The 23,148-nt window shown below is 43.2% G+C and overlaps 1 protein-coding gene across 1 annotated transcript in view; it reads right to left on the bottom strand.

Moving 5' to 3' along the window:
- svep1 (sushi, von Willebrand factor type A, EGF and pentraxin domain containing 1) overlaps nt 1-23,148 on the bottom strand; it is a gene marked incomplete at its 5' end in the record, with an annotated part of 97,112 nt that overhangs the window by 10,096 nt on the left and 63,868 nt on the right. Inside the window, 31 exons of the mRNA XM_083905618.1 lie at nt 27-182; nt 506-740; nt 832-3,548; nt 4,196-4,862; nt 5,337-5,504; nt 5,646-5,837; nt 5,973-6,057; nt 7,563-7,739; nt 7,841-7,960; nt 8,087-8,260; nt 8,472-8,642; nt 8,872-9,001; nt 9,189-9,313; nt 9,482-9,657; nt 9,751-9,949; nt 12,456-12,613; nt 12,733-12,934; nt 13,462-13,575; nt 14,081-14,194; nt 14,592-14,688; nt 15,205-15,293; nt 15,668-15,829; nt 15,999-16,160; nt 16,319-16,480; nt 16,574-16,807; nt 17,671-17,874; nt 17,980-18,085; nt 18,188-18,309; nt 18,392-18,583; nt 18,878-19,009; nt 22,811-22,918. Of these exons, the coding sequence (XP_083761744.1) occupies nt 27-182; nt 506-740; nt 832-3,548; nt 4,196-4,862; nt 5,337-5,504; nt 5,646-5,837; nt 5,973-6,057; nt 7,563-7,739; nt 7,841-7,960; nt 8,087-8,260; nt 8,472-8,642; nt 8,872-9,001; nt 9,189-9,313; nt 9,482-9,657; nt 9,751-9,949; nt 12,456-12,613; nt 12,733-12,934; nt 13,462-13,575; nt 14,081-14,194; nt 14,592-14,688; nt 15,205-15,293; nt 15,668-15,829; nt 15,999-16,160; nt 16,319-16,480; nt 16,574-16,807; nt 17,671-17,874; nt 17,980-18,085; nt 18,188-18,309; nt 18,392-18,583; nt 18,878-19,009; nt 22,811-22,918 (7,850 nt within the window). The remainder of the gene's footprint in view (nt 1-26; nt 183-505; nt 741-831; nt 3,549-4,195; nt 4,863-5,336; nt 5,505-5,645; nt 5,838-5,972; nt 6,058-7,562; nt 7,740-7,840; nt 7,961-8,086; nt 8,261-8,471; nt 8,643-8,871; nt 9,002-9,188; nt 9,314-9,481; nt 9,658-9,750; nt 9,950-12,455; nt 12,614-12,732; nt 12,935-13,461; nt 13,576-14,080; nt 14,195-14,591; nt 14,689-15,204; nt 15,294-15,667; nt 15,830-15,998; nt 16,161-16,318; nt 16,481-16,573; nt 16,808-17,670; nt 17,875-17,979; nt 18,086-18,187; nt 18,310-18,391; nt 18,584-18,877; nt 19,010-22,810; nt 22,919-23,148) is intronic.

Here is a 23,148-nt window from a genome sequence, read left to right on the forward strand (position 1 = left end):
TTTTGTGGCTTATTGACAAGTAGTACCTTCATATAAAAGCCAGGGAGGCAGGAGTACATGACAAAGTCTCCATAGTTGTAGTTGTCTCCCTCAGTGACACCGTGAGGAAGGGGAGGGGGTTTCTCACACATCACCAGCTCGCAGGAAACTGTCATGATGCCTGGAGTCCAGCCTCCACCCAGCTTATCACACCCAACAAAAAAACAGGACAGGTAAATACTACATTATTCATGAGTTCTTAATGCCATTTTTTGAAGAAAAGACGAGCAAAGTGATGCATATTTTATTTTTAGAGTAGAGAATGTGTTTCAGTCATTCATGCGAGTCATTGCAATCCCATAATTAAACATTTTTATGAATATAATTATGATACTATTTTTAAATTAGTTTTAACAGTACAAACATATTTCAATATTTTATATCAACATCTCTAGGAAACATGATTTCACAATGGGAAAAAAGCTATTATTGATTTACTTCCTTATCTTATCAACATGTTCCCTACCTGACATTCAGCCAGTGGTGACCCCTGCAGGTAGAAGCCAGGAGGGCAGGAGAGTGAGATTGTGCCCCCAACAGGTGTGAGCTCCTTCCCAGTAATTACCAAATGGGGGATGGTGAAGTTGGTGGGCAGCATGCAGGGGGAGGAACAGCACCGAATGCTGTGTTTGGACCATGACCCGTTACTCTGGCAGGAGAGGGAAGCCGTCTGTGTTGTTAGAGCATACCCTTCCTCACATCTGGAGAAGAAAGGGGACACGCATGACGGCAAAATGAGGGTGCATACTGTAAATAAAGATAAAAATTCAACTTTTCAATACCAGTATTTACCTGTATGTGATTTGGTTAGGGAAGGTGAAGGTGTCTCCCACCACATGAGCATTGGCTATAGTTGGAGGTTTTCCACAACTCACAGGCTCACAGCTGATCCTGGGTTCCCCCCACCTGCCGTCTCTTCCACAGGACAGGCGTGGATATCCCCTTGACTGAAACCCGGGCCGACACCTGTATATCACTGTGTCTAAGAAGGTGGTGCTGCCTGCCAGGACAGCATTAGAAACTGTAGGCGGGGTGGCAGTACACCTTCCTCGGCCACACGCAGGCACTCCGGGGTTCCACACCCCTCCCTTCTCACACACCGCCTGTGAAGGACCCAGCAGTTTGTAGCCATCGTCACACTGAAAATGTACTTGGGCCCCACAAGCGCGGTTGTGCCCAAGAATCGCCCCAAATTTTAACACAGGGAGGGCACAGATGCAGGGCCGGCACAGAGGCACAGTGCCAATCCAGAAGCCTTGGGCAGAGCACTGCAGGCTGGGATCCCCAAGGACCTCATAGCCATCGAAACACACGTATTCCACCACGTCATCATAGTTGAAGCTGGAGCCATTCAGGAAGCCGTGGCTAATGTCCTCAGGTGGATCACAACTAATGATGTCACAGTGAGGTGCGGGTTTGTCCCAAAGTCCATCTGACTTACAAACCCGTGTGGAGTCTCCATTGATTGTGTATCCTTCATCACATTCATATTTTACCTTGCTGTTGAGCCCAAACTCTGATCCCAGCACTCGCCCATTCGGTATAAGTGGGGGTTTCCCACAGTGGTCAGGTACACATGTAGGAGAGTTGTGGCTCCAGGTGCCATCGGCCTGGCAGACACTCACAGATTTCCCCTGTAAGAGGAAACCAGGCCGGCAGCTCAGTTCTATCTTGTTATTATAGGTGTACTCCTCTCCTTTGAAAGTAATGTCAATGGGGACTTTAGGAGGACCACAAGAAAGTGGCTCACAGTGAGGCTTTTGTCCATTCCACTTTCCATCTGCTTGGCATGCGCTAGTGTCACTTCCTTTGAGGATAAAACCAGGATGACACTCATAATGCAGAACTTCAGGATACACAAAAAGTCCTCCATGAGCTGTGCCATTAGCTGTAGCTCCTGGGTCGCCACAGGAAATGGGCCAACAAATGGGGGCATTATTAGTCCACAATCGACCTGACACACACTGCCTCACTGGCTCGCCCTGTAGCTCATATCCCTCCTCACAAGTATACTTGACCATGCTGCCCAGGGATGTGTCAGTCACATTCACCCAGCCATGTTCTGGACTGGGTGGTGTTTCACACTCTGCTGGGACACAGTATGGTGCTGTTCCATTCCAGCCTCCATCCTCCTGACACACCAACCTGACGGGACTTGTGAGGTCGTAACCGTTGTGGCAACGGTATTCAATCAATATCCCATGAAGAAAACTCAAGTCTGGTGGGGCTAATGTTCCACTGTCTTTTGAGGGTACAACAGAGCCTGCCTCCTGCACCCTGACATACTCCCCAAAGTCGATGTGAGGAGGCAGGCCACAGTCTGATAGCACACAGACAGGAATAGAACTCGACCAGCCGAACTCCTCACAGGTCAGATGGTCTTGGCCGAGCAGCTGGAATCCAGGAAAACAGCTGTAGAAAATAGTGACACCAAAACTGTGATCCTGACCTTCCACAAAACCATTTTCAATAGGCTGCGGTGGCGTGCACGATATCTGGACACAAACAGGTGGCTCGGAATCCCATTCCCCACTTGCCAGACACTTGAGAGACTCTGGGCCTTGAAGTCGGTAACCACGACGACAGGAGTAAGAGGCACTGTGACCAAACTGGAGTTTTGTATAAACCACCTTTCCACTGACTATCTGTTTAGGTATGGGGCATTCAATTGGACGGCAAGATGGGACCCCTCCGATCCAAAGTCCCTTTTCTCCACAGAGGACAGTGGAGTTACCCAACAAATTATATCCAGTCCTACAACTGTACAGGGCTTTGCTGAGGTACATCAGACCCTGGACATCAACAATACCATTAGAGATTTCCACAGGCTGAGGACATTCAACAGGGATACACTCTGGGTAAGGATTACTCCACTGGCCATTCGCTAGGCAGGATAAAGAGCCCTCTTTTCTTAAAGCAAAGCCATCCATGCATGTGTAGGTCACCACTGAGCCAAAAGGGAATGGGGGAGAAGACAAGGGAGTCCCTCCAAAAGAAACTTCGGGAGGTGAGCCACAAAACACTTGCTTACACACTGGAAAGGTTTCATTCCACTCCTGCGATGGTGTGCAGCGAAGAATCCGTGCACCCTCCAGGACATAGCCATCCTCGCAGGATAACTCCACAGTTCCAGATTCTGAGTCCAGGCCCTTCAGGACCAGGTGGTTCTCTTCCAGCGGCGGCTCTGGACACTGCACAGGTGAGCAGCGTGGATGCCTCGCCTTATCCCACCGGCCGTACTTCAGACAGGTCCAGATAGAATCCCCGACCAGCTCGTAACCCTCATCACAAACATACTCCACTTTTCGGCCCACCTGGAAATCTGAGCCTCGGTAATATCCATGGGTGACATTAGGAGGAGGGTCACAGGTCAAAAGGACACAGGTGGGAGGGTCGCTGTTGGACCACTGCCGATTGGCTTGGCAAACTCGATCTGGACGACCAATCAGTCTGTATCCAGGATTACAGGCATACATCACCTTGCTGTTGAAGGTGAATCGACCTTTTATCTAGAATAGAATAAAAATACAGGATATATTTTATCATATAAGAAACATGAAACATCAATACATGACAAATAACAGAATAAAATAACAGTATTTAAAGGTCCAGTGTGTTTGTATTATTAACATCTACAGGTGAGACTGCAGACTGTAAACTGCCAAGCATGTCAGGAAACTATGGTGGCCTTTACAAACCAGAAATAATGTTGTTAATCTTGGTTTGCAGAGTAGGCCTCCATTTTAAGACATGAAACGCAAGCATTGGCCCGTTTTGGACTGCTGTAGAAACATGGCTGTGCAAAATGGCAGCCTCCATTAAACAAGGCCCTTGTCTAGAGTACATATAAAAGGCTAATTCTGAAGCTATGAAAACCCAAAGACATTTGTTTTAAAACAAACTTATGAGTAGTATACTGTGTATTAATGTATTGCTAATAAACTCTCCTAAATGTTACACATTAGACCTAAAGCTGTTCTAAAGAACTGCAAGTACTACTCTTGGTCAGTGTTTGTTTTCATATTTCTTTTATTCCAGATCATTCTGAAAACTAAACTGCAGCTTTAATCATTCATCTAATCTAAACTAGGTGTTTAGGAGGATAAAACATAAGTATTAATGTGTGCAATGTGTAATTCTGGTGTTTGTGGCTAACCTGTCCATTCTTGAGTGCAGGAGGGGTGGAGCAGGACACAGGTACACAGATAGGGAGCACTCCTCCCCATTCCCCATTGGCCTTACAGGTCCTCCTCTTCTCCCCTCTGATCAGGAAGCCTGCAAAGCAGCTGTACGCCACCACAGCTCCAAAACTGTAGTTTGTCCCGCTGATGTAGCCCCTGTCAATGCTGTCAGGCTTGGAACACCTTACAGGCACACAGCCAATGTCATACGGTGAAGGCTCCCACTCTCCTCCCATTAAACATCTCAGTGTGGCTGTAGTGTTGAGCATGAACCCTTCTTCACATTTATAGCTCACTTCAGAGTTGCTGGCATATTTGGGTTTGTTGACGGAGTCTAGGATCGCATGGTGCAGCTCAGGAGGACGTAAGCAGAAGTTTGCAATGCAGCGAGGGGCCTCAAAGCCATCAGGAGGTGCCCACACACCCTGAGCATTACACACCATCTTGGAATTGTTGCTGGCAGTGAATCCGTCAGTGCAGTAGTAGTTAGCAGTGTCCCCAAACAGCTGGTGGCTCTCATAGGGCTCTGCATGGTCAATGGCAGGTGGGGGGCCACAGGAGCGAGGGACACACTGGGCAGAGCTTTCACTCCATTCGCCACTTGGCAGACATTCCCTGGTCTCTGGGCCAATCAGAGTGTAGCTGCACATGAAGAAGATAAAAAATGTATTTGTTAAATTTCATATTTAGGTGTTATATGTCCCAAAGTTATTTTAAATTCTAATACAGCAAGTATGATTTCAAAGCAGTTGCCTTGTAAAATGATGGAGGCAAATGAGAAGACACTGGTCCAAATGTGTTCTCTGTGTGTTCTCTTTTTGCAGTAACAGACTACTTAAAGCCTGTAATATCATCTTAGTGCAATCGAGTTAACAGCAAAACCAGAGGTATTTAGATGTAACCTGAGTCTCCCTGTGACTGACTATTGCAAAATGGATTGCAATGGACAGTAGACTATTTCATAAGAAATGGCACCATGAAGAAAGTAAAGTCAACTGCAAGGTCAAATTGCTTCAGAGGCCTTCATCAAAAATGACAACAGAGTTTTAACATTTTCACACTATTCAACTGACACATTAACAGCATATTAACAGAGAAGACGTCAACCACATTTACCCTTCCTTGCAGACATAGTGCACCTTGTTTCCCAGTTCAAAGTTCTCTCCTACAGTCACAGCATCTCTCAAGGCTGGCGGTTCAGTGCACAGGATGTTCACACAGCGGGGGAAAGGCCTGCTCCAGTCCCCTGATGCTTCACAAACTACTTCCATGGAGCCCTGCGATCTTTGCATCAACATAACTTGGTCATTACACACACACACACACGAGCAATTTTAGCGTCACATAGATTTATAGATGACTAATTGTATATATATGTCTAGAACAGTCCAGTGAACAGTGCAGCAGGTGGTAACTGATCCGTACCTGTATCCCTTAGAGCAGGTGTATGTGACAGTGGACAGGTATGTGTTTGTGATGAGGGTGTAGTCAGCATTCTCAACAGTTGGAGGGCTGCCACAGGTCTGTGGGTGACAGACAGGTGGAGTCCCACTCCATCTCTGACTCGTGAGACACTGAAAGTCATACGGGATCTCAGGCAGGAAGCCCTTCTTACAGCTGAGACAGATGAAAACAGAGTTAGATGCAGATGTTAAAACAATAAACTGTCAACACTGGCTTTAACTATCAAATTGTGTCAAATGTTTAACTGTCATCATGACAATAATGTGTGGAAGGGGATGCAAATGATACCTGAAAGTCACCTTGCTGCCATAAGTGAAGTTGTCACCCTTCATCATGGAATTCTCTGGCACAGTTGGTGTGGGACAGGAGAGGGCTGGAAACATAGACGAAATGATTAAAGAACACAGATTTCACTGACTAAACAAAGACTGAAAGTGAAGCTACCCTCACCTTTAGCTCCATACACATTAAGCATTATTTAGATTTTGACTCATAGGATTAGACCGATATTGGAAAACTGGAGCGAGGCCAAAGAAATGTGACAGAGCGACATTGTTTAAATATTTACTCCTCTATGATTTTATTAATGTACTCAAAGACCAAAGGATGAGTCCTAAGACAGATCAAACAAAGAATGGACAAGATAGCAGTCGAAGCTGCACAGAAATGAGCAGCCATCATGACAACAAAGTAATTCTGGAGCCACACATCGACCACCTCACATTTTGAATACTCAGTTAATATCCGAGTTATATCAATACAATCAATAAAAACGTTTGAAGCCTCACAAAATGACAAACTACACAGAGTGTGTTCACACTTTGGGCAGAAATACCTGTCAAAGGAAAATAGGAAAAATCTGATTTTAACCTTGATTTTGGAAAGAATAAACAGTCTTTCACTTTTCATTTTCTTTTCAATGTTTGATGATCAACAACCAATGTGTGCTGAACATTAACAGATTGGCACAGTCTATGTTTGCTTAGTAAATCCGTTTCTCTTTCTCTGTGAGGAAGACCATGGCTTAGAGCCAAGATGGAGATGCTGCAGTGGTCAGTCCTTTCAGGCTGCTGCACAGTAGCAGACAAAAAAACAGCTGCAGATATAATCACCCCTTCACAGCGATGAGGGTGAAGCACAATGCATATTGTTCACTTCCGGAAAGTGTACTCACGTGTACAGTATGTTTGTGTTTTTACAGCATCTTTGAGAAGTGTATGTTATTTTTGTGTCTTTGTCATTTACATGACAACAAAACTGTGATTAAAGGGATAATTGAGGTTTTCTCTGAAGTATGGTTGTATAAGGCACTGACATATTCACTTCTGGCTGAGCTCTGCATGCCCCCTGCTGGCCCACTGCCTCTAGATCCAGTTTAAAAAAGCCAGGCATTTGCTCGAAGGAAAAACAGCCATGAGCCTTTCAACAAAAGGCTCACTTTTTAGCCTCACAATATCAGCCTTTTCTGACAAGTAAGGGAAGTTTGTGTAGCCGAATAAACCAGTGATTCCCAACACCAAAGTCCGCACAGCACACGGGTGTTTTTGATGCACTGCTGTACATTAGTACATTCAAATATGTTGTTTTGTGACTTCAGTGTTTGAAACACTTCTTTCAGATTTACTTACGAGATAAACATTTACCAAATGAGGCATCAGCAGAAAAGCAGCTCCAGTGTCCCCGCAAGCAAAAAAAAAAGTTTACCAATGAGTTTTCAGCAGGAAAAGGCTGACTAATGGAAAGATAAAGCTGAAAATATATTCTTAAAGTACTGTACACTTGAGCAGGTTTCGCAAACATCCAAACTATAACTTCCCACTGATAATACTTATAAGCTTAAGGCCATTAATTATACTAGCATGTCACTTCATGTCTCACCTCTGCAGTATGGCACACCATCGTCCCAGTTTCCAGTGTCCGTGCAGTAAAGTTGAGAAGAGCCAATCAGCTCATAGCCGTCATTGCAGCTGAAGACGACCTCACCTCCCACCAGAAAGTTGCTGCCACTTCTGTGACCAAATTCCGGAGACCCAGGATTCTCACACTTCACTGGCTCTGGTGGGAACATACACATACAACAAGATGATCCTTTTACTATACTTTTACTATCATTGCAGTTATTAACACTATAAACAGGACATTTAAAGTTTCCCAACCTGTGCAGTTTTTGCCATCTCCAGTGTACGGGTGATTACAAGTGCAGGTGTAAGAGCCATCTGTGTTCTGGCAGCTGGCATGGTCATCACAGTCTGATCCCAGAGCACACTCATCCACATCTAAACACAGACACACACTGTTCTGTATGCATCATAGTATATTCTGTCTTTTTAAAAAATATTTCTGACAGACTTATTTCCCATATATATAGCAATGAAATAAATACACATAAGAGAATTAGGTACCAAGACAAGCGGGTGAATTTCCTCCCCACTTGCCGCTGTTGGTGCAGTGCACCTTGGCATCACCCAGCAGGTAAAAGCCAGCGTTACACTGGTAAACTACAGAACTGCCAGAATGAAAATCTGTTCCCTGAATCAAGCCATTCTCCAGAGGATGAGGAGGTCCACAGGACACACCTGCAGGACAGTTAATAGAAAAAGTAACACTTAGGCCTTGTGTGTTTGAGCCTGAAAAAATCTTCCTGTAAACAGAGACTGAGAAAGATGGTTCTGAATCAACAACTAGATCATGTCATTTTGTGTTTTTCAACACAAATCAGTAAAACAGGATCTGGCTTCTGCTCATTTGCAATGCAAATCAAAGTGCAGCTCATGTCACAAGTCTCACGTTCACAGCTGGGCAGAGGATGGCTCCACTCTCCTTTGTTCTGACACTGCAGCACCGGCTCCCCCACCAGGTAAAACCCGGGGTCACAGGACAGCTGGACCTGAGCACCAGGGCTCACCTCCACAGTGGAGGCATGCATGTGGGGAAATGCATTCTCCAGCTTTGGGCAGTCTGAAGAAAGAGGGTGGAATCCAAGGCAATGTGACTTTACTTTGACATATAATGTCCAAGTCTGAGAGCTGCATAGATACAGTATTGAAATCAGTATTATAATCTCATATACACTGATCAACCAATTACCAGATTTAATCTTGTGGTTGATTGAAGTAAAGTCAATGGCCACATGGCAAACATATTCTCACACTTGATCACAAAACATGAACATGCATTACTTTCTTACCAGCACAGAAAATGCTGCTGAGGTTCACTTTGACTCGGCCCACAACCCCATTGAGAAAGTCTGGCCAGGCAAGGACATTCCCTCTGTGGGTCACATGGGACGCTGGACAGCTGCTGGCCAGGACCTTGATCTGTCAAATAAAACAAATTAAGTCAAACTCACATTTGATATTCCTGCTGATATGATTGTGTCATGTAAGGTGGAACTTTATTAGGTGTCCTGTGGCCTGTGAGCGTATATCCTTATAAGACAGAAAGATTCTAAATCTGAATCATTCATTTAAGGTTTAAATTCAGTGGTGGTTATCTTATGTTTACCTGCTGTGGCGTCAGGACACGATCCCAGATATTGAGTTGACTGATGGACCCAACAAAGGATTCAACAGGGTTGAAGCCCTCACCCCTCTGGTCTTGGTCCTGACCCAATACCAGCACCCCACCACCTACAAGACAGGGACAATATCAAAGATTAACCACTGCTCATCAAGTACATGTATCCTTCCGTCTACTAGTTTACTGTTTGTCTGACATCAGAATCTGATATATTTCATCAAATATTAAGACTAAGAATAATTTGTGGACTGTTAACCAGGTCGAGGATAGCACTACACCTGGGATAGTGGTGCCAACTGATAGGCCTTTGCCTCCGTCTGAGGGCTTCCCATTGATGTAGATTCTCCAGTCGCCATCCCAGCTTCTCCAGGAAACTCCGATGTGGTACCAGTCACCAGTGTTAACTGCAGGACAGTCTGTGATGCGCTCCTTCCCATTCACATACAGCACCCACCTGTCAGTAGGGGAACCAATGGGAAGAAGGAGAATATGAGGGTATAATAGTATACTATCTATACAATCTCTCATCTCCTGGTATATCACTGACCCATTATAATCTATGAGTAGGAAAGCATTGTCGCTGCGCTCCACGGCATAGGAAACAGGTGTGCCATAATTTGTGGTGTCTGATGACCTCATCCAAAAGGTGCAGGTGATCTCTGTCAGTGCCGGCATCACTCCGTCCATCATCACATACCCATGAATACCGGACACCTCAAAGTCCAGGTTGAAAGCAGAAGACATCTCTGGTAGGACAGTACAGGAAACAATAAATAGAATCAGTGGGCACACAAAACAATTTTATTTTTAAATAATCGTTTAATTAGCATAGAGGGAGCATTTCTGCGTATACAGCACGACAGAATGACCAGGTTTTCAAACTGTAGCATTCATTTCCACAACTTTTTGTGGACACATCTTTGTGTTGTCAGTCATACGACAACCTGTTTACAGCAATCTCATGGCTTTACTACCACAATGTTGCTGTTGCCTCCATCTGTCTTGATCTTAAACAAATCAAGATCTGAACACTGCTTTATTGAGATATTTAAAAGTCACTTATTGCACAAGATATTGGCCACGTTTCCCAGATTCGATCTTTCTTAAGGACTTAAGAAGGCTATTAAGAAGGAATGGCTAAGAAGGAGCGCTAAGATACGGGTGTTTCCCAGACACGTTCTTAACTGCCTTCTTAGGAGAACCGTAAGATCAAGACAAAGAAGCTTCTTAAGAAGCTCTTAACGAGAGCTGTTCACCACGGTGGTGCTGAAACTGAATCAATCGATGCCAGGCAAACCGATCACCCACCGCTTTATCAGCGCATAAGTCACACTAAACGCCCCGTGGTCCCCCCACACAGGTGCAATTAGGCTCAGGGGCACCTGCAGGAATTAATGCTATGGTACGCACGCCCAGCAACGTTACACAGCCCTATAAAGGCTGTTACCTTTAGATTTGTTCTAGCGTGCCGTTAATGTATGGCGTTTTGACAAGCACACCAGTTGTCTACCTTGTTATTGCCCATCTGGAATAACTAATCTAGCTTTACTGCGTCCATCCTCCATCCTTTCTATTGTTGTTGTTTATAAGAACTTGCGATATCCATGATGAGTACTGAGTTAGTGGATTAGCTTCACATCATGTGCTGATAACCATATATTTAGTAGCCTAGTTGCACGTCTACGCGTGTCTCTCCCGCTCAAACAAAGTGTTTGCACGTGGATATAGCATTAAGTTCATTTTGATAACGTGTGTGTGTGCCATCAGGTGTATCCAAGTAGTAATCAAGCCCATTAGCGCATATATACCCCCCGTGAATATTGGCACACACATGTGAGAATGGAAGAAATCGGCAGCAAAAAAACCAAGCGGGCACCGTCGTTTACCGCAGAGGAGATGGGTGTGTTGGTGGACGAGGTGTGGCAGCACCGTGAAGTTTTATTTGGTGGCACTAAAGGAAAGAAAAACATCACGGTGAAGAACCGTGTATGGCAGGCTATAGCGGAGAAGATGTCCCCCTCCAGCCCATGTGGCCTGCGTGACTGGGGTGCTCTGCGAAAGAAGTGGCAGGAATTCCAAAGCCAGACAGGGGGCATTGATGTTGAGGGGGACGAGGCCTCTCAGAAAGTGAGGAATTATATTATTTTATTATTATTATTATTATAATTTTATGTGTAGTACTATAAACTCATAAACGTGTAATTCAATAACAGTTTTTTCTTCTCTACTATTAGTCTATGTTTCTTGCGCCAGTGGTCCACAGCTATGAGCGCATTTCAACATTGAACATTGTTTTATTATTTCAAATAGTGGAGGATATAAATTTCCCTGATGCGGCTTGATCACTGTAACCTAGAAATGTAGACGCCCCTAGCGGCTGTGATCACTGAACATTTGATCGCTAAGAAGGCTGTTAAGAGTGGGTCAGCTCGATATTACGTTTCCTTCTTAGTGAAAGATCTTCTTAAGCTAAGAGCGACTCTGGGAAACACCTTCTTCTTTCACAGCGTTCTTAAGAGCGCTCCAAAGAAGATCTTAGCGTTAAAGGTGAAGTAAGTAGTTTATAGTGCCATCTAGAGGAGAGACTGAAATTTACAACAAAGACCTGCTGCTCTGCTCACCCCCTCCCTTCCCTGAGCGCTACGGTATCCGCATCCGGTCAAATGTCGTCCTCGTCGTCTTTCTAAGTGTCAGCAGATGAGGTTCGTGAGGCGAGGGAGAGGGCGAGCTACCGCGGCCGTAGCAGACGAAGCGGAGAGAGAGGAGGCGGGACTTCCGCTACAAGTAAAGAGACGCTTGATTTGTTCTCTCGCATTTGTCCTTACAGGCTCCGGTAGAAACATGGCGTCTCGCTGCTAACAGTGGCTATGCAACCACGGCCCGCGACCGTGTTATTTTAAATGACTTTTTGAAACACTACGAAAATGAAACAAAAACTATTATACATCGACTAGACAATGCAGGAGCACATAATATGTATAAAAAAGTGGATTTTGGGTTATATAAACCCATAAATACTACAAAGTGTCCCTTTAAGAGCTTCTTAACGAATCTGGGAAACGCGGCCATTGTAGGGAAATACTAAAACCCTTTGTATCCTTTGGGACGTATTCATCTTCCTTCTATGGTTGGCAATGAATAATGTAAATGCAAGCTGTGCTTAAAAAGACATTTCAGGATATGTGTGACTGATTGATCACTCTGTTCCTTCCCTATCCTTTCCATAGTGATGTGTCATCTGTCCTATAGTACCTGTCTCACACCTGGTTCCGTTGAACCCAGGGAGGCAGCGGCAGGTGTAGAACCCAAGACCGTCCAGACAGCTGGCTCCGTTCACACAGGGGTTAGGATCGCACTCATCCACATCCACCTCACACAGACGGCCCCGGTAACCCTTCACACACTGACACCTGGGAGAGAAGGAGGTGCTTCATTAGCACTTTTTAAGGTAAACAAACAATAACACATTCAATTCATCTCCAATAATCTCTATCAAGAGCTGCATCTTTCAGTTAAAAACTTTTATTACCTGAAACTATTCACAGCATCCAGACACACGCCTCCATTTAGACAAGGGGCGCTGTAACACTCATCAATGTTGACCTCGCAGCTGTCCCCCGAGAAGCCAGCAACACAATTGCAGGTGTAACCGCCTGTCATGTCGTCACACAAACCTCCGTTCAGACAAGGATTGGAAAGACACTCGTTTATTTCCAGCTCGCACCGGGATCCTGTGAAAATATGAAAAGTTATATTAAGTCCGAGAAAAAAAGACGGAAAGAAGCCAAATATGCGCCTTATATTCTATATAATATAAAGTTAGAGAATAGTTACAGAATATACAGTAACCATAACAACAGTATAGTTAATAGATGACCTATTGGGTTTTGAAACTGATATTCAGAATTGAAGGTCCAGTGTGTAAGAATTAGTGAGAACTAGTGCCATCTAATGGTGTGACTGAGAAGTGCAATAAAAAAAGAGGAGGCCTTGACAAACCAGGATGGATGTAACATGTCAACACTTTCACAGCATTTTCCTTGTTTTTGCAGATGGTGACCTCCATAAAGGAATGCCCTTGCCTACATATTAAAGGTTTATAGTAAGGTTATTTAAACCCCCAGAAGATTATCTTGAAGCTATGATAAACCTAATAACACAAACATACCTAGGGGTAGTACAATTTCTGCCAATCTTCAAATCCTCCTAAACGTTAAACACTGGACATTTAATGGGTAATATCATCTTGTTTTCCAACCTGTGAAGCCTCCGGCACAACTGCAGGTGAACTTGTTGACCTCGTCCACACAAACGCCTTCATTTAGGCAAGGGGAGGACATACACTCGTTCACCTCAGCCTCACATAGAAAGCCTGAGACAAACAGGGAAGAAAACAATGTAATGTGTTTAAGTACAAATGAATTAGACATATGACTTTAATAAAAATCTGTGGTGTACCATCAAGAAAAAACAGTTTGGCACAAAGACTGCAACCTCAACATATTTCTCCCACAATGGAATACTAAAAGGTTCCCAGATGATTTTATCAAGTTCATTCAAGTTTTTTATTTCCTTCATTTCTTGGTTTTAATGTTTTGAATAGTTTCATTGTTGATATTATTATCTGTTTGTGATCTTTTAATGTGGGATGAGACTGGAGACATTACAAACCATAAAAAATAAGGCCCAGTGCTTTACAGCTTCTTGTTACAAAATCCCAAAAGAGGTGAAGGAAAAATGTCTGCTTCAGAGAAATAACTCTGGGATTTTATCCCAGTTGGATTCATATGGTTTATAAGTAACAAATCATCCAAGTATTTTTACTATACCATTCACTCTTTAGAAAATACAAATACAATACCAATCTTATTCCATACCTACAAATCCTGGCTTGCACTGACACTGGAAGTCTCCCATCCCATCCTTGCACAGACCGCCATTCTGGCACGGAGCAGAGTCACACTCATCAATGTCGACCTCACACTTAGCACCTGTGAGAGAGAAATATCAACAGCTCCATGAAACACTTATCACAACAAAGTCACATACAACACAACTGTGACAGAGATTTTGAATACAAATGAGAGACATGTGATGACAGCGAACGTGATTTCAAGAAGAAAATGTGAATCACAAATATATTCAGGATGGAAGTGTCTAAAGTGGATTTGTGATAATTTTTAAGTATAACACAAGAATACATAGAAGTAAGATGTAAGTAAAAGATAGGAAAACAAATATAAATCCCACAGTTTCCAAATATACAATAACTTACAGTTTACAATAGCATATTTCATACAAAACTATAAAAAAAATCCGCAACCAATATTAACTAATTCAATTCTAATTAATTTATGACCTGACATGGTAAAAGTCTGACTGGTTTACCTGTGAACCCAGGTGTGCAGGTGCAAACATAGCCAGCCCCGACTTCCTCACATGTTCCCTTATTCTGACATGGATTCAGGAAGCACTCGTGGAAAACCTAAAGTTAATCAGATTATACATTTACATACAATATTATATGAAAAGAAAGAGTTGAAATTGTCAAACTTGTATTAACTGTACAAATGCTTAATGTATGGGAAACGAGGAACCAGATTATTCATATTCCTGTACATATGATTCTAACAAGCCGTATATTTTAATGACATGTTGTGAATAAACTTTATTTATCACATATTTACTTTTATATCATTTTAACATGACTTAATGCTAAAAGAAAAGAACTGGAAATTTAAATTGAGAAAAAATATATAAAAGATACACAGCCCTACTGGGTAATCAATACATCTAGTGGGAAGTGTCAAATTACTACAATAACAATAACAATAATAATAATAATAATAATAATAATAATAATAATAATAATAATAATAATGCTAATTTTACAATTAAGTAGAGTAGTAGGGAGTAATAGATAAATCAGGCATTATGAGGAATTGCTGTCCTCTGCATGATAAAGTAATCTTCTGTATATGACAGTATTAACAGTACTAACCTGACTGCTTGCTTGGTAGTCTTCACTGGGCTCCACCTCAGGAGCTGCTGTCACACTCTCCTCTTTTGGAAGAAAACTGGAGCCAAAACCTGACAATGAAACCCACAGAAAATGCAGACAATGTAAGCAAAGACAGGCTCTTTCCCTTTGCTTCCACAGTGACAGACTGTTGTGATCCAGTTGAACAGAAGTCTGTATTCTTATTGAAAACTGTGTTTTAACCGCTGATCATTCACACACTTGTAGACGTGCAGTGACATTCATTTTCATTCTGCTCATATTACTTTCTATCCCTCTCAATCCCAGTGCAGTAATCCATTTTTCACGTTGGTTTGGTGATGTGTCAAAATGCAGATCAGGTACCACACAACTGGAGAAGTGGCAGCACATTTGAGGGACAGACTCTGCGGAGTGTGCATTTTTGTTGGAAATAAAATTAGCTTTTCTAATTTGAGGCACTCACTGGAGCAGTGCTGAATGGTGGTTGCTCCAGTAACAGTTGTGGTTCCATAGAAGGGGCAGGAGAGGCAGTAGGAGCGGCCATGTTCAGGCTGGTAGTAATCTCGAGGACAAGGGTAACATGGGACCAGACCAGTGCGAGAGAAATGACCTGCTGAACAGGGGACTGCAAGAGAAGCATAAAAAGGAAAGAAATTAATTAAGGTGAAAGAGCTAGCCATGGTCCAGAATAACAAAAAAAAACATTTTGTAACAACATAATTTACAATAACAACGTAAGACTTTTTAAAAATGTTGTTTGACATTATGTGGTTTGTCTAGTCAGACTGCATCACCTCCACACTCTGCGTCATCCACTGCTCCTCTTGTGACAGTGGACGTGTCATCAGGACAGACCAGACACTCCCTGGCACCAAAACCTGACTGGAAGTGTCCCAGTGGGCAAGACTCGCAGATCTCCAGACCATTCAGAGAATGACTGCCAGGCTTACACTGCCCTGCAATCAGATACAAAAGACATCTATCGTCTATCATTAATGACTATCATTAATCTAGTCTACTTCTGATTCCACAGTACAAGTAAAGGCACCCAAGACTATAAAATTGACCTACCATAAAGCTGAGGTTAGACTCTCTATATACACATGCTTCCTACCTTTACATTCAGCCACACTGCGGGAGTGAAGATAAGCTGTGGAGGTTCCTTCAGTACAAGACTTGCACTCCAGTTGACCCTCCTGGTCCTGGTAGGAGCCCAGCCAGCAGCTCTCACACTCATTAAACTCCAGAGAGAAGTACGTTCCCACCGGACACAGGACTGTGAGAGCACTTACAATGAGTAACTTCATGGAAATTATGAGAATTTAAAATAATAAAAATAAAACACTAAAAATATTGTCCACACACTTACCACACATCCGGCCTTTAAGCACCGAGCCGGGCCTGCAATACAAAGACGCCCTCTTGCTCTCCAGAGATTTCGGATCGGCCACGATCATCTCAGAGGACACGTGGAAACTGGACAGCGGCTGCTTGGCCAGTGTTCGTTTCAGTCGGTTGGTCAGCTGCTCTAAGGTCCGCAGGAGCCTCTTCTGATTGGCCACCTCTATTGAGTCGTTCCTCAACAGGGGCAGAGGGATGCTTGCTGGGAGTATGGACAAAGTTTAGACGACTCATAACTAAAAACAGATGCTTTATACAAAATGGTTGTGTGCTGTGTAGGGCGCTTTTAACAATTTCTATCCATATCTCATTCCAACACCGCCAAAGTCGGCACTGCACTAAGTAAGTCACCTGCCAAGTTGGACAGGTATGTGATTAAGAGACAGAAAGATATTCCTTTCATTTATAGAATCCACTATTTTGAAACAATTGCAGTCAAGCTGCAAAAGTGCAAGAAAGACAGATTCTCAAACAACAAAAATCAGCCTCTAACAACTTTTATTCGTTTTTGTATATTGCTTATATTGCTTGTATATTGCTGTGAGTTAATGTCATCATAACTTAGTTTTAAATTAATATTTAGATCATAGTATAAAACATGTATTCCTGTTGGGCCCACGGTTGGTGTAGTGGTTAGCACTCTTGCCTTTGCAGCAAGAAGACCTGTGTTCCTGGGTTCGAGCCCCGTTTGGAACAACTTCGGAACAAGGGCCTTTCTGCAAGGAGTTTGCATGTTCTCCCCGTGTGTGCGTGGGTTTCCTCTGGGTTCTCTGGCTTCCTCCCACAGTCCAAAAACATGCGATATGGGGATTAGGTGAATTGGTCACTCTAAATTGACCGTAGGTGTGAGTGTGTGAGTGATTGGTTGTTTGTCTCTATATGTGGCCCTGTGATGGACTGGCGAACTGTCCAGGGTGTACCCCGCCTATCGCCCATGTCTGCTGAGATAGGCACAGCACCCCCCGTGACCCTCTGGTGGAGGATAAAGCGGTAGATAATGGATGGATGGATGTATTCCTGTTCTGCAAAGACCCAGAAAGACAACTAAAATCACATTTCTTTTACCTGTGATGTTGAAAAAGATCTGGATCTTCTGGTCTCTGGTGGGGCCTCGGATTTTCCGGTGCCTCTTGGTGCGGTGGTGTACTTTCTTGCTGCTACCTTGCTGTCGGTTGGCGAGCGGCTGCGTGGCTGTGGCGAAGCCTGACTCAAAGTAGGCATAGTCCTGAGAACCTTGAGGACTCCAGTTGTTTCCCCAACCACCTGGTGCTGAGTATGAGACAAGAAGATGGAGGAACAATGAGCTAAAAAGAAGGTTCCATAAAAATGAAGAATGGTGATTAGTGTGGGTGTATTTGTACGTGTAGATCTTACTAATAGAAAACCCGTTGTCATAGTCGTAGTTGTACTCGAGACAGTGGCCCTGTGATGTCACCTCCAGCTTGCAGGTGACGTCATCACTGCTACAAATGTTGGGCAGCTGTAGAGAAGACAAAAACAATATGATATGAACTTCAGGCGAGGGCCTTGGTTTAAGGAGAGGACCATCCTCCCCCACCCTTCCATATGTTAATATTCTCACCATTCCTTGGAGTTTGGTGTTGAACTCTCCAGCAAATGACTTGAGTAGATCCACGTCGTCACAGCGTGCTGCTTTAAATAGCATCTCAAAGGGCTTGAATCCATTGTTTGCGACACGATTCACTGAGAAAGACAAATAAGGTTTTATACAGCACGGTGTTGAATTTCAGTATTTACAGGAACAGAATACCTGCGCTGCACTTACCTGAACAGTCAGGTCTCTCTGGAGAGTATGGTGGCTGCCAAACACCATTATATGCACAGAAGTAGCTGTGCACTGCATCCTGAGTGAAGCTATAGCCTTCCTTACAGTGTAGAGTACAGTTAACTCCCTCCTCTTCTTCAGAGCAAATGAACTCTCCATTGACAGGGACGTATGGTTGGTCACAGGTTGTTCCTGGACAGACAAAATGATCACAGTCCCAGTGGTGTGTTCATTATGAAGCATAGAATTTGTTTTTACAACCTCTACGCAATGCAAGATGACTCCACAGTAAAGTTAAATTATGCAATAGCTTGGACCAGTTAACCATTTTTTTAAATAAATAATTAATCACAGCAACTGTAACTTTATTCGGTCAATCCATGGATGTTAGGTTAAAACTGTCTATCCCGTAAAACTTTGAACACTATGCAGAAGTAATATTTAATAATGTATTGAAAAGGTGTGAGACACGTGTCAGCTCTGTACCTTGTACAGTGATGGTGATGTTGCAGGTTCGGCTGTTACCAGCAGCATCAGTAGCAGTGTACTGGACCACAGTCTCGCCTACTGGGAACAGAGCGCCTGGACTGTGGCTACTGGTTACTGTGAGGCGGCCACCTGAGAGAGGGAGAGAGAGAGAGAGAGAGAGAGAGAGAGAGAGAGAGAGAGAGAGAGAGAGAGAGAGAGAGAGAGAGAGAGAGAGAGAGAGAGAGAGAGAGAGAGAGAGGGAGAGAGAGAGAGAGAGAGAGAGGGAGAATGAGTCATGTGTATTGATAATTTTTATTATTTACGGACTAAAGACTTAAGTATTTCTCATGAAGCCCAGAGACATCAAGTCTAAACTAGATGTACCATGGTCAAATCTTTAAGTAAACATGTTTTATAAGACAACATTGTGAAAAAGATACTAGTAGTGATTTATAATTCTTAATTTTTCGTGATTAAAAGCCCAGATCTATAAAATAGTGCTTCAGTCAGTATTCACTTATAGCAAAAATAATTCTGATACTAATACATATAATATAAGGTGTTCTGGTCTAGGTCGTTCTTAATCTCTAAAAGTCTCGGTTAGTGTGGGCTTGACCACAACACGAGATGCAGGTATTTCAAAACAAAACAAAAAATCTATTCTTTGTACCTTTAAATATGATACTTTTTTCCCTCACACAAAATGTACACTGAGGATGACTGTTTCAACAAATTAAAAAGGAGTCGGACGTGTTTCTCAGTGTGACCTGCAGTGGGCGATCTTGGCCTTACTCTCGTTTCCAGGACTAAATGAGTCATTACACCACAGAAGCTATGTTTAAGTCTGATACGATGACATGTGAAGAGTGAGTCTGGGCATCGCATGGCACGAGAACGATCCACCTCTGGGACTGGAGAGGAAAATTGCTACAGTCTGGTTGGCTTGAAACAACACTGAACGCGTGGAACGTGATGGATAGTGATATGGGACAGGCTGCAGTGTTGAGAGAAGTGAATGTGTGTGTGTTACCTCTCTAGGACCCTTTTCTGGCTTAAAAACTGACCAGTAGTCCTCTTAGAGACCAAAACCTGGTCCTAATGCAGCAGAACATCATCTCTGAGGAGCTGGCTCAGTTTCAAGCTAAGATTTGTATTGTGGCTCTGTTAAAGTTAGGGTAAGGCGTTAACTGGTTATGGTTAAAGTGAGGGATAACACTTTGTTTAAGCGGTGCAAATGAATGGAAATCAATGCAGTGTCCGTAAGAAGAGATTTGCAAACCTGTGGGTGATACTGTGTGGCCTTGACTGTAACCTCACACACAGGTTGTGCAGAAAATGCTGTGAAAACATCTGCGCTCAGTGTGAGAGACAGATGGGATGAAAAAAAGGAGAGCGGAGGGAGAAGTAAGTGATTGACCTTTCGTTTTACTGAAATCTACCTCTTCCATTAAGATCATTCCAACAGGGCTGACACACGTCTGGTCTACTGGAGTCTGGTGTCTCCCCTTATATATAGCCTGTGTGTGTGTTTGTATGTGTGTTTATGTGTGTCCACCAAGTCGTGACTATATATAGCTCTGGCATCAGGGTGTGGGCTTGGAAAAACAAAACACTGACGTCGAAGCATCGCTGCGTTGACGTCGTGCGGCCCAAAGCAGCTGCAGCAGCCTGTTATTACAGTGTGTGTGTGCATGTGTGTGTGAGGTAAATGTGTGTGAGTGTGTACTTGATAGGGGTGAACCTCTGCAGACAGGTGGAGAATGATCCTTTAAGGTCTCTTGTGAGTTTCAGGGCCTGTGTTTGTGTGCGGGCCCCTGTCCACCTCAGTGTGTAAGCACACAAAAACACACACTGTATGAGAGCACTGTTTAAGTGTTGTTTATGTGTGTATGTGGAGCCAGAGCCAGTGAATTACATGCTCCTGGCTGCGGCCGAGAACTCTGGAGAAGTCTGGTTTGTTGTCTGTCACCACCACTGCTGTTTGGGTACAGCTAGAGTGCCAGAAGAAAGACGGGCCAGCTCTACGATATTTAGTCTATTTGGCCTTCATGGCCTTGATGGACTCCTTTCTACCAGGATTTGGCTGAATTGCTTCACATCAACGAAAGTGCAGTCGGGGGTGGCCTGGTCTTAAACGAGTCACCGTATGAAGTCCTGACAACAGGTCGTCACAACTTTACAACAAGAAAGTTGTAGAAAGAACATTATATTTTCACCTTGTACAAAGTTCAGCAGATTAAACTGAAGTTTTGACATGATTGACATGATGATTGACATGAATTATTTTAGTGTTTCAGCTGTCAAATCCTGTATCAATGGCACAATTTTAAAGGCAATCCTATTCTACAAAATCTTCACTATATAATGTTTAATTTCCATGACCAAATCATACTACTAAGGAGTGTTTTTACTGCAAACATAAAATACTAATAATCACAAGGTCAGATATCAAAATCTTTTTTGTCTGTTACGATGACTTAGCCGTAGATTTTGGGATTTTGTTAGACTGTTGAATGAATGAATGAATGAATGAATCGTTTATTTCCGGCATGACAGGTAATCAACATCTGCACACATCAGCATTTAAATTCATACACACGAACGAAAGGGAAAGCAGGAGAAGCAAAGCTTATCTAGTCCCACCCCCATTACCACAGAAAATTGTATTTCTTTTTTCTCTTCTTTTTCTTATTTTCTTAACTTTCGACAATATTGACGTCACAGCAGCAATAGCATAAGGCTGTTTTGTTTGTTTACCCTCTATTCTCTCGTTGGTTAATGTAACTGACCTGAGAGAACAGGCCACACTTCAGTCAGGAGGTTGGGAAACTTCCAAGATGATGTTTGGGTGAGCGGGTTCAGAAACACTACTTCTGCTATGTGTCTATAATTGTGCTTAAAACATATACTATAGTCTGACCTTGACATAAGGAAAACTATTATTAAATGCTGCCGTCAGTAATGTTGTCTTTTAGCTAACTTCCTGTCAGTTGCTTCTGTTATCTTTCTCCTTTCTCCTTCCTCCATCACTGGCTCCTGAGAAGATGTCTCCTTGATTTACTGTCTGAGTCCTGAGACTGAGAGACACATGACAATGTGCAAACACTTTAGATCAGGGAGAGTTGTCAAAGTTATAACTCCATCTCCGCTTGTTGGCTGTTCTACCAAGTTCAGAGAGGTCCTCGGATAAGCAGAGGAGCAAACTTCTCCTGTGCTTATCTCTGGTCATGGAATAACCTTCAGATCCACACTAAATTAACTTTGTCTACCTACCTAAATATGTGATCTCAAGGGAAGTCCTGGTTAAATACAAGTTAAATAAATATAACACATTTTGATGACCCATTTAACACATTTAAACGTAGGTATTTAACTGACAGCAACTTTGTAGAAAGAAATGTTTTTCTTGTGTAATATCAACTTACTGATTACTAGCTGGATTTATTGTGGATGGCAGCCACTCTGATTGGAAAAAAGTCTAATTTGACAAGCATTTAAAAAAATATCTTCTCTCATGTGAGTACTGTTGGTGTGTTTGGATAGTCATATAAGTGAATATGTGAAAAATGGATGGAATGAGTACAAATTCCCACAAAAGAGGATTTTTCATGACAAAAACACCTGCTCGCGCTCCACTACCCATCATTAATGACATTAACAGGCTCATAATGACTTCATCTGTTCACAAGTCCTGTTCTCACTCTATCTCTTGAAGACACAGATGAAGACTATGTGGCATCCGTGCACAAAATTACAATCCATCCACAATGTCTCTCTTAACATTATTCAAACAGACGCAGACATACAAAAGCACATAGTCTCGTCCTGATCCCCATTTTTCCCATTCACCCGATGGAAAATCATCAGTGGAAGAGGGGGTGGAGTGGAACAGAGGAGCAAAAGAGTAAACCATCTACGGAGCTGCTGTCTGAGAACGGCGACTAGACATACCTGAGTTGTCGGAAAACTGTGGCACCTCCCAGATGACCACTGTCTCCACATCTGTGGCTTGGACTGTGGGCGGCGACCTGCACCTGTCAATCACTGGAGGCTCCGCATCTAGAAAGGGATAGAAGGTCATGAACAACACGTGGCCAGATGAGAAGCGCACAATTGTGAACATTAGTCATTGACCATCCAGCACCTACAAAACCAATCGGACCTGCAATCAATCATGTGTCATCAGGTGTCAAAGGTCATCATTATAAAGCACAAACACAATGTTGTTCTGAAGAATGGAACTACATTAAAACAACATGAAAGAAACACAGTTGGTAGCAGTGAGCTAC

The sequence above is a fragment of the Microchirus variegatus genome (assembly GCF_963457635.1).
Source record: "Microchirus variegatus genome assembly, chromosome: 2".
NCBI classification, from domain to species: domain Eukaryota; kingdom Metazoa; phylum Chordata; class Actinopteri; order Pleuronectiformes; family Soleidae; genus Microchirus; species Microchirus variegatus.